General features: G+C 33.2%; 1 protein-coding gene across 9 annotated transcripts in view; it reads right to left on the reverse strand.

The window, feature by feature from the left end:
• RPGRIP1L (RPGRIP1 like) overlaps nucleotides 1-18,440 on the reverse strand; it is a 50,201-nt gene that overhangs the window by 13,548 nt on the left and 18,213 nt on the right. For 5 of the 9 annotated variants that reach the window (XM_083870246.1, XM_083870245.1, XM_083870248.1 and 2 more), the window contains one exon: nucleotides 15,173-15,312. In XM_083870246.1, the coding sequence (XP_083726372.1) occupies nucleotides 15,173-15,312 (140 nt within the window). Of the gene's footprint in view, nucleotides 1-690; nucleotides 755-2,035; nucleotides 2,218-12,132; nucleotides 12,308-15,172; nucleotides 15,313-18,440 lie in introns of all 9 variants that reach the window. The other 4 variants (XR_014590993.1, XR_014590994.1, XR_014590991.1 and 1 more) reach the window with 3 other exon arrangements.

The raw sequence follows: 18,440 nt of genomic DNA on the forward strand, positions 1-18,440 counted from the left end.
ATGCCAAGTTACATGCTTGAATCACCTGTGAAAATGGAAACTCATGGGATCTTTTATGTCCAGATCACTGCAACTCTATTGTTTTTCAACAAGGTTCTGTTAATCTTCTGTATCTCACATGCCAAACAATGACAATGAAGAATGTGCAAAAGGTATGTTTTTAAAACAATGAATCTCATGAAGCCTTCTGTAGCAGTTAAGATGTTTTTAAAACAGTCAATCTGTTCCAGCTATAGATAATATAAAATGCTTTATTTATTTTAAGAATTAGTGATTTTTTTAGATTACTTATGGACTTACTCTGATTTTCTCCTTGCAAAAGTCTAAAAGACTATTAGTTTCCTTCTAAGCTCAAAGTAAATTTCTTTCTACCCATGCAAATCTCGTTTTTATTAAAGAAAATATTCAATTAACCTCAAATATTCAGCATACTCAAATCTAATTAGACATGAATAAGAGATGCAGCAAAGCTATAGTAAACACACATGCAGATTTCATTACTATTATCTTACTGGCTTCTCAACTGGTATTATCAAAAAGCAGACTCATTAGGTTTTTCCCCCTGTATGCAAAGCTAATCTTGAGTAGAAATTAAGACACCCAATTATCTAAGCAAACCTCTACAAATAACAACCACATTGGTATAATGCTGCAGAATACAGTCCTGAAGCAATTAAGACCAAACCCCACCTTTCAATATTGATTTGTTGGGATATTCTGAAGTTCAAACAGTCTTATAATCCATACCCAAGCACTAAATAGAAAAATCAAAGTTTCACAGCCAGGTTATGATAAACAGAATTAACAAAATAGAGCACTACTACATTGGAAAGCCTTATGAATTACAGTCTCTCAAAGCATGATGCTATTTTCAAATATCACAGCTTAAAATATATTGAAGTTTCATAACTACCTTAGAACTCTGAAATTTTATTCTGTATTCATCATATCTTTCCTGCATTTTTAGTTAAACTTTGCAGAGCAAATACCTAGGCATAATTATGCTTAGACCATAACTAGTATACCCAGGAATCAGAATATTATGTAAGACTTTTATACCTTCTGAATGCTTGTTATGTTCAAAGTAAGGAGAATTCAAAAAGCAAGAGAAATGAAAAGCCTTAAGAAGCTTTGATTGGCTTATGGTATTATTTCAACAGGTTTTGAAAAAGATATTTCATTTATGTCTGCCTAACTAGAACATCTGGAGAAGTGCCTACAGAAGCTAAAAAGATGAAATTGTCCAGCTCATAAAAAGAGTTCTTATTCATGCAATGTCTTATTTAGCATGTGATGGCAGAAATCCCATTTGTCTGAATGGAAGGAAGCCTCAATGAATTCAGCACTTTGCACAACTACTGTTTTTTGGTGGGTTTCTTCTTCTTTCCCAAGGCCTTACAAAGATCAATGTCCTTCTTGGAGTTACAAAAGTTAACAATTGCATGGTGGATTGAGAGCAACTACTTTCAGATGTTCATTTATTAAGAGTCCAGCATGTGCAACATGCAAGATTAAGTATTCTGAAGTAAATAGCAATTTATTAGTATTAAATACAGTTGAGTAATCTCCCATTTTAAAAAATCATATTAAAGGTATACTGAGTATTCACAAGTGATGATCAAATCCATTATATATTTTCTGTAAATGTATTTCAGCTGTACATGGTTGGATAGAATGTTTTCCTTTTGCTATATCATGTATCAATAGAAAAATTAGTTTGTTGTGCTCTTAAAAAAATTATGTAAAGCCTGATTTTAAAATATATGCACCACCAGCATATTTAAATATATTGCAATTTCAATTTCTTACACAAGCCTGCTTTGGTATTTTAGTTTATACTTAATAATTGCATCCTTATCTCAGTTCTTAAAAACCATCATTAGTATTTCCCAAAATAGTTCGAAGAATGACAAATACAACCAGTACAGAGATAAATGAAAATATAATGTATTGGAAATATGCTTTGTTGCAGGCATTTTCATATAACACAATTTTAGGGAAGGAACACATCTGCTCAGGGATAGGTTCCACTCACCAGTGCTATAGTCACAGTCACCCACTGACCACCTGGTGGGTTTGGGAGTGACAGTGGAGTGTCCTCTGCAGGGAAATTGTTTCATCTGCATTCTATACTCAGCTGCTGTACTGTTTCATCTGATTTAATTCATGATTTAGTAAAACCAAGTAATGTCATTTTAATCCAGATTTTTCAACTTTCTATATAAAAACAAAACACAAACCAAAATAATTATTTTGTGTTTCTCAAAGTGTTAACACAAACCAAACATACATGTGAACCATTGGGTAGTTTACAGAATTAACACTGATGGATTGATTTGACAGACACAGTAAGAATTGAAACCCCATGGTTTGCAGTTAAGAATACTGTTTGCAACAGATACTGATTGACACTTGATGCTTAAAATATTTTTGCAATAGTCATAGTCTACTGGAGAAGATTAGGTTAAGATTATCTTTATTTACTAATGGTATCTGAACCACTAATTTCAGTTATCATAATTTTTAGCTACACAGCAAAGTGATCCTGTAAGTGCTGGAAACAATTTCAGTAGTATTAGGTACCAAAGTTTTCCAAATGGAAGAGAATTGTTAATGCCACTGTAGACTATGCATTCAATTAAAATCCACCAAGTCATGAAGTTGTTAGGCATGTAAAGTATAACTGCACTGATATGGAATTCAGCTTCATATACTGAACTTCACTAATTAAATCAAACATACCTTTAAGAGTTAAATTTAATAATATCATAAAATTAAATATAATTGTTCTTCATCAGACCTTTTCTTATTTTCTTTTCATAAATTGCATCTTTCTTTTCCTTGTAAAATTGTCTCACACTATTTAACAATGTCTATGGTACTGTGTACAGATACATTGTAATAAGGTTTCTGTATTAAAGTGTGAATGCCAGACTCAACAGAAAGTCTCAAGCACTTCCCTAGGTAATTTGAAGAAAGAAAAGCCACTCTGGTTTCCAAAGTGGAGTATGTAGGTGAGCATTCAAAGACAACATTCTTCAAAGAGCAAACACAACATGCTGGAGTACAGAAATGTCAAAAAAAATTCTTTTTGCTCCTTTCATTGCTTTCAAGTTCATATCTTTATTAAAAATATTTCCCCTATGTGGAAATATTTTGACAATTTTTGATTTTAAGCCTAAATCACTTGAAGTATTAATCATATGCAGAAGATTAGCTTTCTAGATTCAGTGTTCGAACTGCAAGTCAATATTCTAATTTATTATGGAGATAGCTTACATTTCCCCAAGCAAATTATATGATTAATCAAACTGAAAAGCAGGTGTATCCTATTGTAAAAATATCCATCATATAGAACAATTTCCATTGCTGTCAAGTCCTTTCAATATTTGATGAAGTAATTTTACCCCCTCCTTTCAAAAGACATTTCCTTTTATTATGTATCCTAAGACACTTTAACTAAAAACCCAAATCTGAATATTTCAATAAGGTTGTTTTATTATTCAGTAGATTCATGGAAATTTTACTAGGATGACAGAAAAAATTCCACACCATTCTGTCTCCACTAACACAGGTACACGGCTTCAGCTGGCAATATTACTGGGATTAGCATAGAATGATGAAATATTTAAAAGGAATTTTTTTTTCTAAAATCTAATAAATCAAATGACTGCCAAATGTCATTAAAGTGATGGTCTCTGACTTGAATATGCTTTTCATATTCAAATTTGAAAAGAAAGAGATGAAAGCCTGGAAAGGTTACTCAGTTTCAACTAATAACCTCAAGCACTCTACATTCACATGCATAAAAAATGAAATTGGCTCTATTGTCTAATTTTACTTCAGAAACAACTCTTTTCTTCTTGCACTGAACAGATGTATTAGCATCTGTATTTAAAGGGATATGCTGAGTGGTTTTGTTCGCCCCAAAGTATTTAGCAGCTATGTCAGACTAGTTTGTACACAGACAGTAGCTTATGAATCAAGTCCAAATACAATATCCTGTATTATAAAGTGTTCCTTTTACATATCTTAAAATTTGTTTGACACATTTAACACTTGTAATTGCATACAGTAGGCAAAGAATATTATACTTTTTCAAGGCTAGTGGGGTAAATCCAGGTAATCTGCTTTCTAACTTAAACCAAAGCAAATGAGTCATACTATTAGAAAATTATAAGAAAAAAGAATTATCTTGGAGCTTAACAATCAAGACTATTTTGAGTCCCAGTTTTATTGATATTAAATGTGAATACAACATATACGAAGCAGAACAAAGCTGATTAAGAAAGATATTTACAAATAAAATATACAGAACTGCTTAAGAACAGCATTACCTACCATGTTGTATTTCATCATTAATACAAAACCACTGACATTATGTAGCCATGGTGAAAATATATATAGCATCCAATATATTACAGGAATTCATTTTTAAACAACCATTTGTATTTCTATGATGCAGAGTGAAGTATGTTATTGAAATCTATTCCTAAGCTGTTTTTTTAAGCCCTATCTTATTTATTAGGTACTGTTCAAGTGAACAATGGATAGCTTGTCAATTACTGCTCACAAATAATTCTGTTTAATAGGAATAAAATTAGTCTTTACATTTATTATTTATAAAAAATATAATACTAAATTTCACCTAACACAGAGAATGGGCAGGTATTGAAGAATATTAAATGCTTTAAAAATGTCTCAGAGAAACTGGTTCAGTGCTTTCACTTCAGGTGAGGAAAACAAAACATGGGTAAGATACTTAGTCTATGTCAAAATGCTTTCTCTGCCATTTAATACTGACTCTTTGTAATTAATGTTACCCACAGATTTGGAAGAATCACTGAACTCCCTCAAAAAGCTTTAGCATTAGGGAAGTACTAAATGTATTGGACATTACATCTGAATTTGAAATCTCAACTTTTCTCACCTCTGATTTCTGAGATAAAAATCCCTTGGTGTAATCTGTAATTAGTCTTGACTGCCACCTTCAAGCAGCTATATATTCCGTATCTTGATTTCCTTTTTGGTCACAATAAAAGGCTAACATTTTTATATGAAAAATAGAACTCCAGTTGTCACAAATGCTCAACAACAGTATCCCACAGAAGTAAGTGCTTTGAAAAATAAGTTTGTGCTTCCTGCACAGAACAGCTGAGTTGAAAATACCTTGCTTATAGGTCCAACGCTCCTATTTTTTACACCCACAGTTTTATCTAATATATTGTCTTGGAAAAACTCAAAATAAAGGGAACTTCTAAACTGTAAGATCAACTTGAATCCTATGTCTACAAATGTTCAAAAATATGCTTGCTTTACTCCTTAGCATTTTATATGTTTATTTCCAGAGTCCACTTATTCACTTCTATTTCAAGCAAAGAGCATGTAAGATAAACTATAGGCTATTCTCCAATAATCACAAGTAATCATCCATTTGCTATCAATATTTCAATCACTATGAATATTGATAAACAAATGTATTATTGAATGAGAAATAATCCTCTTCCTCTTAGAAGTGCTGAATTCCTGTCATCATCTTATTAACAATGTCAGAACAGAGGATGCTATTACAGGAACATCAATGTAATTCAAGTGTACAGAGACACAAACATTATTCATTAAGTAATTATGATTAACAGGGCAACACAGAATCATATACACATAAATATTGCAAAAAATTTATTCTAGTCCTGTATGCAGTGACTTTTCATGTGAGGAATAACCACATATAATCTTCCCCCAGCACCACTGTTGTGCCATGAGCCAGGAGAAGAATGTAATAGCTCAAGATTAGCACCATGACAAGGTTTCGTGCAACCCCTTCAGCTGTCATAGAATTAAGAACACACTGAATAAAAAAATTTATTTATGACAACGAAGGGAACTCTTGTTGCTGCCATTTTACCTAGTGCAGAGTCCACATGCACCACTTTTCAGACCAATGTAAATTCATTTTCAGTATCTTCAAAGGCATGAATTACTTGCTACAGCTTGAGCCAATTCAATGATTAGGTACTGGCCCTCTATGCAAATCTGTAATGTACCAGCCATGAACTCTTTCCCAAATGAAAATTTCTAATTCAGTATAGACCACTAAACATTTCAGAAAATTTCTGTTTTCTAAATAGAAAATAGGTTCATGACACAACCATGAAACTATACATCTGATCATGAAGTCACATCTGCACTTAGCTCATAATAGAACTTTTGATGGCTTGCATAGCGCTTGCTTTCTCTTCAGCTTACCTCATACCCTTTCTGAAGAAAAACCATAAAATTGTTCAATGTTTCTCCGCAAGTGGAACTAGTTTTAAAGATGTGGTTTTGCACCTTGCCTGTGGCACTGCCTTACCTAACCTATTTTAAAGATTAACTGTTTCTAGAGATGTATAAATACAAAAAACATAAATATATCTGGATCTGTTTGATTGTGAGATACAAACTAGCATAATTCCGAATTTTATTCTCTCCCCAAGAACCTTGGAAAACTACATTAGCAATATTGTTCCTATCTTGAATGAAGATACACCTACTCCTGAAGACTGTCTCAAATAGAAAACTTCGCTTTTTTTAATGTTTAGTCACTCATCTTTGATTATTCCATCAGAAAAAATAAAAAACCAAACACCAATTCTTATCAAATCTCAAAGCCACTGAGCTACACAACTACCAACCGGTCACACAATTGAGAAATTCAAAGATTGTGTAAACTTACAACTACCTTTCATTTCAAAAGGAAGCATGATTCTTAAGTTAAAAAACGTATGAAAGGCAGAAAATTCCTTGAGGAAAAAAGATATCTGTACATTTTTGGTACATTGAAGTACATCAATAAGATGAAATAAGTAGCAGTATTACATAAAAATCTAGTCCAAGACAAACATAATAGGATTTCTTTGTATATGCAGCTATGCATGTATTTTTCTATATGTAGATCACAGACTTCTGTCTTGATTTACGAAATGAATTAAATTAAAAAAAAAAAAAATTTTGAAAGTTAATCTATTTAGGAAAAAATACCTCATTATGGGAAGAAAGCAGAAGTATCAGTATAGTATCTTCATTTGTTAGGAGTGCATCTGTAGTAAATAACTGCATCAAACTGCACATTTTTAATGTGATTGTGTTTCTTATTTAGAGTTTTAATAGTCAGTATTTGATACTGTGTCCTCTCCTTGTCATTACAGAATTGTGTGAGAACAATAGATTTAAAGATGAATAGAACTTGATTCTTATAATATGCATATTGTGAAAAAAATGATGCTTGGTGATATTTATCACAACTAATCAAACTCAAACTCTGTTTTAAATCCCATCCTTTGCTTTTCAGACCTCCAGTTAGAAAAATACATTCTATTCGTAAAGTCACCATAACTTACTGCTATGTCCAGTAGCTCTGATAAATAGTCTCTCCAGAAAGCAACTGAGGAGCTTTCTATTCATAACTTCAAAAAAAATTAACAGCTAGGCTGAGAATGACTCAGCTGAAGCTGAAGCTTTTCCTCAGAGCTTACACATTCAGCCCTAAATCTGGCCTTCTACTTAATTTCATATTCTGACTAATTAGTTTTATTTTTTTACCTAAAAAATAATGGGTCATGACTTAAGATTCTGTAGTTTTCAATAATTTTTGAAGCTGGTGTATTATTTGGTATTATTTGTCCTTCTTCTTTAATTTCTTCTATCACAAAGAATGACTTGCAGTTCATGCTTTCAATTACAGCTTCAAAGTATATTTGACAAGGAGCAGATAGAAGCAGTAAATCCATCATTTCAGCATAGTGTCTACTCAAACTTCTGTCATCTCACACTTTATCAGTTGCAAAACACAGTTTAGGTATTTCCTGGATTCTTTAAACTTTCTTTCACTTTGGTTTATGGATTATTGTGACCCCCACAGCAAACAACCACCTTAAGATGGATAATGGCAAATGATTCTTTTTACTCTTAGACCAATCAGTAGTCTTTGAAAGCACTTACTACAAAGTTTAACAAGTTACTTTTATCATACTCTGATAAGACTGTTCTGTTTCATAGATTTTATTCCTTGTTTTATTAAACACATTGGTGCAGCACTTTTACCTCCTCAGTTTCTTACAGAAGAAAAGCACAAAGCAACAGGGCATGGTTCTAGACAGGACTAGGAGAATACAAAGGATTACCATTTCTGGGACAGTAGAATTGAGCCAACCCAGTAACTCAGGGTAATACTAAAACCCTAAAATTTGATTCTCTAAATTCAGATTAGATATTGACAAAAGAAGCTAGGTTGAGGAAAACACACTGAACACTCAAAAATCTCCCTGAACTACACCAAAGACATTCAAGTCCTGCAGAAAATAAGTATAAAGAGAAATCACAGCCAAAATTTAAAGCTGCCAAATAATATCCAAATAATTTCCTTTTTTTAAATGAATACAGCTAGTACATAGGCAGAAATACATTATTCAAGCAATTGTACCAAAAAAACCCATAATAAAAATAATAGTTTTTATTGCTTTGCCGTGCATAAACTTGAAGCTTTACAGCTTCTCACCTTAGCACAAGCATGTGCCCTTCACCAGGAGAACCATGAGCAACGGGCATTGCTTTTTTGCTGTTTAAGAAAGATTTTCATGTCAAAATCAGTTACAACTTGAGATCTTTACTTACAGGTACAGGTAATGGCTGCTATCAGTAAACTGCTATTTTAGAGTAAGAGAATGCACTAATGGTATCTGCAAGAAAAAAAGAAAGAAACAGAATCACTACCAAATAAATTGGGTTTGCCAGAGATTGTCTCATGGCACACCTTAAGACAACTCGAAAGTTGTCAGCAGTAAATTTTATTGGGAAAACTGAATGCTATATAATTTCCTGTAAGGATCTGGTGTAGATGTGGGAGTGCAAAGGAGGAGGGGATGGAAGAGAAAAGACTTTCTTAATTTATTTTTTTTAATATAAAGACCATGCCAAAGAAAATGCAAATTCCCAGTTTTGATGTCTATTTTGAGGATCTGAAACAAGGCTTTTAATCAATGTATTATACATCAAATTGATAATGTTAACTTCTGATTATTCAAATGTATGAAATATTCATAGAGAACTGTCCAAACTTTTACATTTCTCAGACTTCTTTTCTCTATTAATTATCATGCCTGGAAGCTTTTTAGTAAAAGCAGCAGCCATCAGCCTGACTGAACCTGACAAGCTAGCAAGGCCCAATTACACTGGCACTCTGTGGCACTTTGATGTACTGGAAACGAAAAGAGATAGGGGCAAATTGTATAGCACATTATGTTAATGACTTGATTTAATCCAGCCACTAAACTTTATGTAGCCTGTTAAAAAAGATGCTAACACTAATTATGCCACTTTGGAAAGGAAAGAAGGGGACAAGCATTTCATACCGACAAAGTGAAGCTCATAAATGTTGTAAATGAAATGAAACAAAATGAAGTAATCTATGATTAATCATACATCATAGACAAGAAGAAAAGAGAAAGAAGCAAGTGGTACAGTTAAGTACTGGAAAATCTGTTAGATACCCTTTATGATCAACATATCTAAGAAATAACCATGAACTGTCTAATTTGCAACATGCAAAAAACCCTCAGTATGATCTTAAATGGCTGAAACAGTTTGGCATAATACTCAGATTTAGGGGATAATTAGCATAACGATCTCTAAAAATCACAAGTTTTATTTACAGTGTTTGATTACCAGCAGGATATTTATCTCAAAAGATAAAAGGCAGTGATTTTTAATCTTAAAAAAACACAACTTCAGTAACAATTTTGACATGCTGTATTCTATAATTAACCCAAGAATTTATATCAACCAATGCATATTTTTAAAATCCAATCTGTATCAAATACATTGTTGTCTTAGTAGTTCAGAGGTTTTATTGTTTTATCTACCCTTCATGAATAGGCATTTTTGTTACCATAGGAACAGATCAATGGAGAAAGGTAGAAATTGATGAACCTTAAATGAATCTACACACAAAGTTCTTGCAGAAGTACTCTTAAATGCTCTTAAATAATTGTGATAAAATAAAATACATGATGACTAGAAAATAACAGAATAAGTGTATTATATTTTGACTTAATAGAGATGAGTAGCAGTAATTACAGGTGAAAATTTTTTAACATTATACATATAAACAATGCAATTCCATCTTCCAAATTACCTTCTGCATCTTTCTGAAGAATATAAGAGTGATAGCATTTCTAAACCTCTTCTACAGCTGAAAAAAAGAACAGCTATATTTCTCATACAAAGAATTGCTTCTTGCTGCTAGCTGCTTTGTAGGATGTTCTCTTGAAAAGAGCATTTAAAAAACAATCAAGCTACCTCTAGGATATCACATTGCAGAACACTAAAAACCGTGAAGTCTGATAGGATCTACCAGTACAGTCCTGTTCCTTTAAAAGAAAGCTAAGACAGATCAGAAAAGTATTAACTGTTAAAAGCACTGTCATCAATTTTAAGTACTCGTTTTTAATTTTTAACATTGCTCAATCAAGGTTAGATCAAAAAGTATGAAATACTCTTTTTTTTTTTTTTTACAGAATTATCCTACTGAAATACTGTTCAAAGTAAATTTTCCAGATTTGTATTAATGTCGTCTTATTTTTTACATATGTCTTCATGGTAATTAATTGCTGGTTTTAAGAACAAGTCAAGAGAACCTGATTAGTGCCCTTGCCCACAAATAATAGAAAAAGAAGTACACTGAGGTGATTTGATACTGTACATATATAACTTCACTGAAAACTGATGTTGGATACAGCAAAGCTACTATCAGAGGGCATTAGGTTTAAAATACTTTTTTTTTTTTTCAGTCTGGCCAAATAATTGCCATAAACATTCTGACTCAGCTGTTTATTAATCGTGGATAATGGACTTGAAATAATACATTCATTGCTGTCAGTTTTTATTGCATCAAGAGCATCATCACCTTGATCTGAAAAACATTAGAAGCATCAATGTGATTAAGTCCACTGTGGTCCATCTGAGTTTTGCTGAGGAACCTGATAGTAATATAGGTTCTTTACTAACAAATGAAGAGTAAGTGCCAGGCAAATCGTCTCTTCCTTGCACAAGATTAACCCTGCAAATCAATGACCTTTAGAGCCATCTAAACTTTTCCTTTTCCTTTTTTTTTTTTAAATTTTTTGTTTGTTTGTTTCTTTGTTTGTGGTGGGTTTTTTTGTTTGTTTTTGTTTTGTTTTGTTTTTTTTTTTTGTTTGTTTTTTAAAGTAGTGTTTCCCCGATGGAAGTTGAGGACTGGAATGATGTAAGTCCTGTGATGAACTGAGGTTAGCTTTATAGAGGAGTATGGCCTGAATTTGTGGATTTTCTCTATGTTTAACACTGTGCACACATAAAGAATAATGTATTCTTTTACAAAATAAAAAAAAAAAAAAGTTCTGTATGCAGGTGGATTATTTCAGAGCATTCTGGTTTTTTTTTTCTCTGAACCAAATTACTTAAAAACACAACAGGGATTCAACATCCTGTTTTTTCCAATTTTTCCAATGTGTTCTTACTCAGAACCTACAAACAAATGAACATGAAATTTTAGCAATCTGTTAGTGCTTTTACTGTAGATTTGGTATCATGGATTTGGTTTATTTCAATGATAAACAGTTTAAGCTCAGAGGTGGAACAGGATGACCTGCCTTTTATAATCTTTAAAGAAATCTGCCTTGAACAACTTTAAGTCAGAAATATGATAAGACATACTACCCCTCTCTCTGTCTGAAAGGATTTCCAACAGCAGCATTGGCTGTTATCTGCAGACAAAAGGAGCATATTCATTAAAATAGTCTTTAGAACAGCATAGTTCTAAGGAAGAATATAAAGACATTTAAAATAGAAGCCAGGTTTCCTTTAATATTTTATGAATCTAGGTCAGATACCAGATTTTTGCATTCAATTACGATATAGTTTCCATTTGGAAAGAAAATAACACCACCATATCCACTACCCAGCTTCAGCTATAAAGTACACCAGAATATAATTTCTGTCATGGAGCTTCTCATAACGAAGCAGCCCCCACCACTAGCAAGAAATGCTTAAGAAAACATTAAGAGACACAGATTTATTAACAAAAAACAGTTACTTATTCATAAAAATGAATTCTACCTTCTGGTTCCAATTCTTCAGTTATTTCTCTCTCATTTCCAGAAGTAATTGGTGTTTGGTCAGCTAACTGCTCCTCTGACAGATGTGAGAGCTTTTCTGTCTTCTGTGAAATTTCTTCAGCCATCTCCACCTTATCATCTGCTAGCCTTTCTTGTTTAACCTCATGTCCCATATGCTACATAAAAAGATAAACTTACAGTCTTTATAACACCCTTTGAATAGTAAAACTTACTAAAGTTCAGAAATTGAAGAGTTATGGCCCATATTCATTATGCCAAGCCTTTAAACAATGGTATTGCTTATGCAGCACAGGAAACAATGAGAAGTTGTCAACTGCAGTAACAAATAATTGATTCAGTAAAAAGAAATTCTCGAACAATGTATATTTGTGAAAACATAACTATTATAATAATTTGGTACCTGTCAACATATATACAGCCTCTTAGATTTCCAGATTCATTTATATTTCAACTCCTTCAGTTCTACAAGACTCAGTTAAAAAAAAACAAAAACAAAACCAAAAACCCCACTCCACTACTATCTTATTCAGTTAGCAATTTTACAACTAAATTATACAATATTTTTTAATACCATATAAAAAAGAATCAGCCTTGTCACACAGTACAAACATTCTGTAAGTTAAAATATCTTTAGTACACAGCTTACTCTGAGGTAATCTTATCCCTTGGTACCCTTTGAGTTCAGTTACATACAATAACATCTCATCAGTGGATACAACATTGCAGGGTTATGTGCAGGATGGAAACTTAGTGATGACTTAGTGAAGTCAGTCATGTTAAACCCTAGAGAATTGAGGCCCGTTATGCTCTCCTGGAGCACAGCAGCAGTGCCAGCACCTCCCTCTGCATGGGGCACTCCCAGGGCTCACACACCCTCTAATCTGCCACACTCAAAGGACTATCACAGACAGCAAGGCCTGGGCTGATCCCCATCATCCACACATTTCCAGAATCTTCCAGGTCTAAAAGCTGCTTGTTGGGAAACACAAAGGGACTTGATGTGGATTATTCACTGAACCCATGGTAGGTACCTCTTAGGCTGATAGGTACCTGTACACACAGAGAAATAGGTGCACACATCACTTTTCCTGTGTATGGGAATTGATTATGGTATGAATGTCATTATTTCATATCCACAGCCAAGTCATTTTTATAACTGTAGTTAATCCTATGGAATTGCTTGATAAATGTTAAAATACTCAGTGATTAAGTGCTGCTAAACTCTTTTCCACCTTTATTTTTTCATCCATATCTTGGCACACTTACCTCCCTTTGCATTCCTGACTTTAGTATAAATAATTCCAAATTGCTTCTAATTTGATCTTCCTTTGTATGCTTTAATCTGTGCTGTAAGTGAGCCTTGCCAACAAACTCTGTAAGGTCATGTTTTCACAAATTCATATGAAAACTGCTTTTGCCAAAACCTTTGATAGTGTTTCTTTAAGTGGCCAAACCACTTGTTCACAATACCTATTCAGCTATATGCCGAACTCATTCCATTTATTCATCACTTCCCTCTGCTATAAATCGGTAATTTTTAGAGGGAAGGCAAAACAAACTCCATCCAAACAAGAGCAAAACGTGCAGGGCCAGAAGCTAGACCTGCATAATCCTTGTAGGTGCCTTCCAACTCAGTGTGTTCTACAATTCTGTGATTCTGTGACATGATCCCCTTGTGATCCCTTCAAACCTGAACCACTCTGATTCTGTGAATACTTCTGCAGTAGCAATAATAAAAAGCTGTAATCAAATCCTAGATACACAGGGCTTAAAGGTTATTAGAACATCTACACAAGCTACAGCAACTTAATAGTAATTGAAAGTGTAGTACCCTGGCAATACAGTCAGGAGTACAAGAAGCTATGAAGTGCCAATCTGGGGAAGGCAAAGATTGCCACTTAATTATGCCTGTAGGAAGGAGAGAAGATGGAAAGCGTTGCCTAATTTTCCCATTCAGCTTAACCAAATAATAGTACAGCCTGTGATATTTTCATGCTCTGAATACCATTTTAAATTTAGCATTACATAATCAAGCTGTCAGTAACAACTGCCAGTATGTTGTAACTTCATATTAATGTAGCTTAAGGTATCTGTATTTATATTAGTATCACTTAAGGACAGTTTTGCAAACACTTGCTATGGTCAAAGAAAATGTTTAAATGTTCAATTTATGTCTGCCTCTAAAAAATGCTACACAGAATTTTCATGGTAAGCACATGATGAACTGAAGCCATACCCATAAGAAGACTTATTCACAACAAGTTGGTCCACTTCATTCCATTAGATTGTTCACAGAAATACACGTTTTAAAAAATATACATTTGAAGAATCAAATTGAAAAATATATACTTACAGGCTACTTCCTGCCTGTGCTCTTCTTTTGTAAACTTTATATTTTGCCACAGTATATAACAGAGTGTTGAGATACAAAAAGCGATTGCAAAGTCTTAAATATTCACTGAGAAGTTGCCCAGCAGCATGGAAAAAACACGTATGAAATAATCTCTTCAGTAGATTAGGAGAAAAATGTATTATTGTAAATATACACAGATGTAAATAAAAATCAGTGTGTACTGAAAATGTTAAAAATTTCTGAATTAATGAAGTTGAAAGACAATTAAACATGGCCAAGGGCCCATACAGGCTTCATGTAACTTTGCACAGTAAATAGAATAGTGGCTTACAATTTTAGGGAGACTGTCAGATGGGCCTCCTTTCATAAGAGCTTTCAGTGTAGAGGAGAGAAGAAATACTGAACGAAGAGTAAGTATTAACTCAACAGAAGAAGAATAAATGCAGCTGAAAAAATATGAGCCTCATTCAGCATATAATCTGTATTTGGTCAATTTTTGTACTTAATAGCTAGTTATAACCTTAGCATATTGTACAAACGTTCACTTAAAAGGCAGCTTTGAAATCACCAGCAATAGGAACTACACTTTTCTGGGCAATATTCCTGAACTCCAACATAGGTATGACCTCACATCTTGAGAAAATATTAGATATTTTCAGAAAAATACCTCTTTCTACTTTGATCTTGTCAAGGATTGCATTTTTGTCTGCTAAATCAGATTTGATAGCCATCTCTAGTTTAGCAATTTGCAGTTTCATTTGCTGTTCCTTTGATTTCCATTGCTGTTCATGGGTCATACAGAAGACACTGTAATAAAACATATGGCATGTGAAAAACTTTTAGAAATCAGCTTCAACAGAAAATAATAAAGGAAAAAGCTTTTAGTGGCACAGAGACCACTGTCATCATGTCTTAGGAATTAAGTAAACACATGCTGGTCTGCTGCTGTTGAAACCAAGGCGCCTTTCTCAGGCTGCGGTTAAAAAACATGAAAGAGTTTGTGGGATGAGCAAAGGAACTGGCCTTAATTTAGAGCTCCTAAAGTCAAAAAGTTGGCAGCATGCAACATTTGTGGGACTAGAAAAGGAATTCAGATGCATATCCCAGAGTAATCCACAACTCCAAACCTCAGCAACTGACAACTAACAAAACCATTCTTTCCGCATACAAAACCTCTTAATGTAGAGAACTGGGATCATCCACCTGATTTCTTTTAAATCTGTGAAACATGCAGAGCATAAAGTCAGTTGCGTGTTCAAAGGAAAATGTTGACCACAAAGTGACAACAGTTTTCTCATACTGTAAAACAACAATTCTGATACTGATTAAGAAGCACATTTAAAATAATCTTTCTCCTACTTTAAGAAATAAAAAACAGAGGTGGGCCAAGAAATTAGAATAACTTTTTTGCCTGTAACACATTATTTACTTGTAATCTACCAATCTATGTGCAATAAGGATTGCGTGGGCACAGAACCAGAACTGCTGAAACCACAACAAAAAGTGTTACTTAGATTAAAACTAAATTAAGTACATTATATAATTTACAGTGTAATTCTCAGTAGGCAGAAAGACAAAGCTATGCAACGAGTTTTCATAGACATTAGACAGTGAGTGGTATGGTCTTCATATTACCATATTTGCATTCTTATTTACTTGAAAAATGTCGAACTTCACCAAACACAAACCAGTTTATTCACTTTTGTACTTTGTGAAAAATCAGTAATTGTAGGGTTTTGTCAACAAAAAAAAAAGTCAGTTCCTCAACTCTTTGATGAAGCTCATTGGCTAAAAAACTTTATATTTTACCTACATCTATGTATTAAAAATCTTCTGATATCTATTTATTTATCCACCTATCTCATTAAGAGATCTATGTAACATGACTTGACAGAACAAGAGGAGAAAGAAATGCTGCATAAGAGACAGCCCACACAGGTTAACAGACTCTACAGGCTGACTGAGAGCTCTGAGTACCTGTGAGTGCATTTGTAGCTATTATATTTGAAGAACGACTTTAAGATCAAAGAAATAAAATGTTATAGTTGCAAACTCTAAAGTATACAGGGTTTATATCCCTGATATGTATTTTTCATTAAAAAGTTGTATACCTTTATTTTGTCTTTTTCTCATACTACATCTAACCTATGTACACAGTTCTCTAGCCATAGATCATTTTATAGTGTGACTGTTTTCACAGCATGCATGAACTTAAGCAAAGCCTCTAAGTCCTGCAGTAATACATGCACTGCTCTCCTATAATTTTGAAGGTAATATGCAGGCAATATAATGCACTGAACCCACGATCACTCTACAGTATTGCAAAGGTACACAAGAGACTGTGTGTTCTCCAATTGCTTAGAGTTTGATTGGTTTCCATAAGGAAAGCATAATTCTCTTCAAAATAAAAGAGTTTGCTTGTTTGTGAGTTTTCACACTCCTGAAAATGTTTTCAATTTTGAATGACCACAACACCCAGTTATATGTGTTTAGGTACAATTACTTCACATAAGGATGCAGCCAGGTACTAGTTCAGTTTTTTAGAAGACTGTGCTGGCAGAAAAATTATTAAGCATTATTATGATTGGTCATCAAGAATTTAGATGTTTAAATGAAGAACATTTTAGAAGACAGGTTTTATCTGAACCCATATAATGCTAATGTTTGTGTCAGTTTGAATTGAGTCCACATGTGTTGCTTTCTTCTTTCAAATTTTAAGATTACATTTACTTGAATTCATGTGGAATTTCTTTCATATTTACTGTATTTCACTGGAGTTGGAGCCATCTGTGTAACTATAATGGTCAACCACATCTGGCACTATTTCCTTTGGAGGGAGTTTAAGCATTGCTAGATTTGCATTACAAGGTCATATGAAAACAATTCCTCCAGACTTTTTATACAAACAAATTGTTTTCTTGGATTCTGACTAAATATTAAGAGTCAACTGACAAATTCATACTTGTTCTTTGCAAACGTTTCAGATCCAGTTCCGCAGTCTTTGGCAAATTCCTATCAATGTCAAATAAATTTCCCAAAAAATAACTTTAGCAAAGAATGGGTTTATGCACCTTTGCCTCCATTTAAATAAATAAATAATAATAATAAAAAAAAATCAATTAAGTGGCACCTGTGGACACTGGCCTATCTGCTGCTGGCACAGGTTAGCTCTAGTAAACTTGTATTGTTCAAACAGGCAACCAAAAGAGCTGGCCGTTAAATGGTGGATATATAATCCTTCTCTTTCTAATTTATTGATACCTATACAGAAACATGGAATGCTGAAAGAGAGCATATGAAACGAGAGCATATTAAATGAGAGCATATGAAAAGATAGATCAGTTTAGCAAAAGAAACACCACAGTATAGGTTACTGTGCTATAATGGAAGCTTATTTTCAATTTCTCTTGTTAAATATTTTTTAAGTCATTCCATTATGTTTTTAAGTAGAACAGAAAATTTCAAGTCAAGATTTTTAATTTAATTTATTAGTAAGAATTATTTCTCTGAATAAATGATAGAGAATAAACAAAACATCATCAGAAATATTTATGACATGATCAAATTTTGGATCCTCCAGCAATTAACTTAAGTGAGAGACAAGTGACCAGCTTCTCCATACAAAACTCTAAATACTGTGATTAAACAATTGTTGCACCTCCTAAATAAAAAGTTTTAAGCTGTTTGTTTCGAAGTTCACCATAGACCATACAAAACGTATGCCAAATATTGCAAGAATAATATTAACAAAATTTGATATCACTTAATTATGCTTAGTCAATGGTATGCTTTTGACAGACATCACACTGACAAGCTAAACAAATTTTAAGAGAGGAAATAATCTGGATACGAGAAAAGACTTCAAGATCTACTTTCTGCAATTATTAGCTGTAGGATGTATGTCTGATTTTCTAACCTCTTCAGTGTAAAAGACA

This window comes from Zosterops lateralis (assembly GCF_965231275.1).
Source record: "Zosterops lateralis genome assembly, chromosome: 12".
Taxonomy (NCBI): Eukaryota; Metazoa; Chordata; class Aves; order Passeriformes; family Zosteropidae; genus Zosterops; species Zosterops lateralis.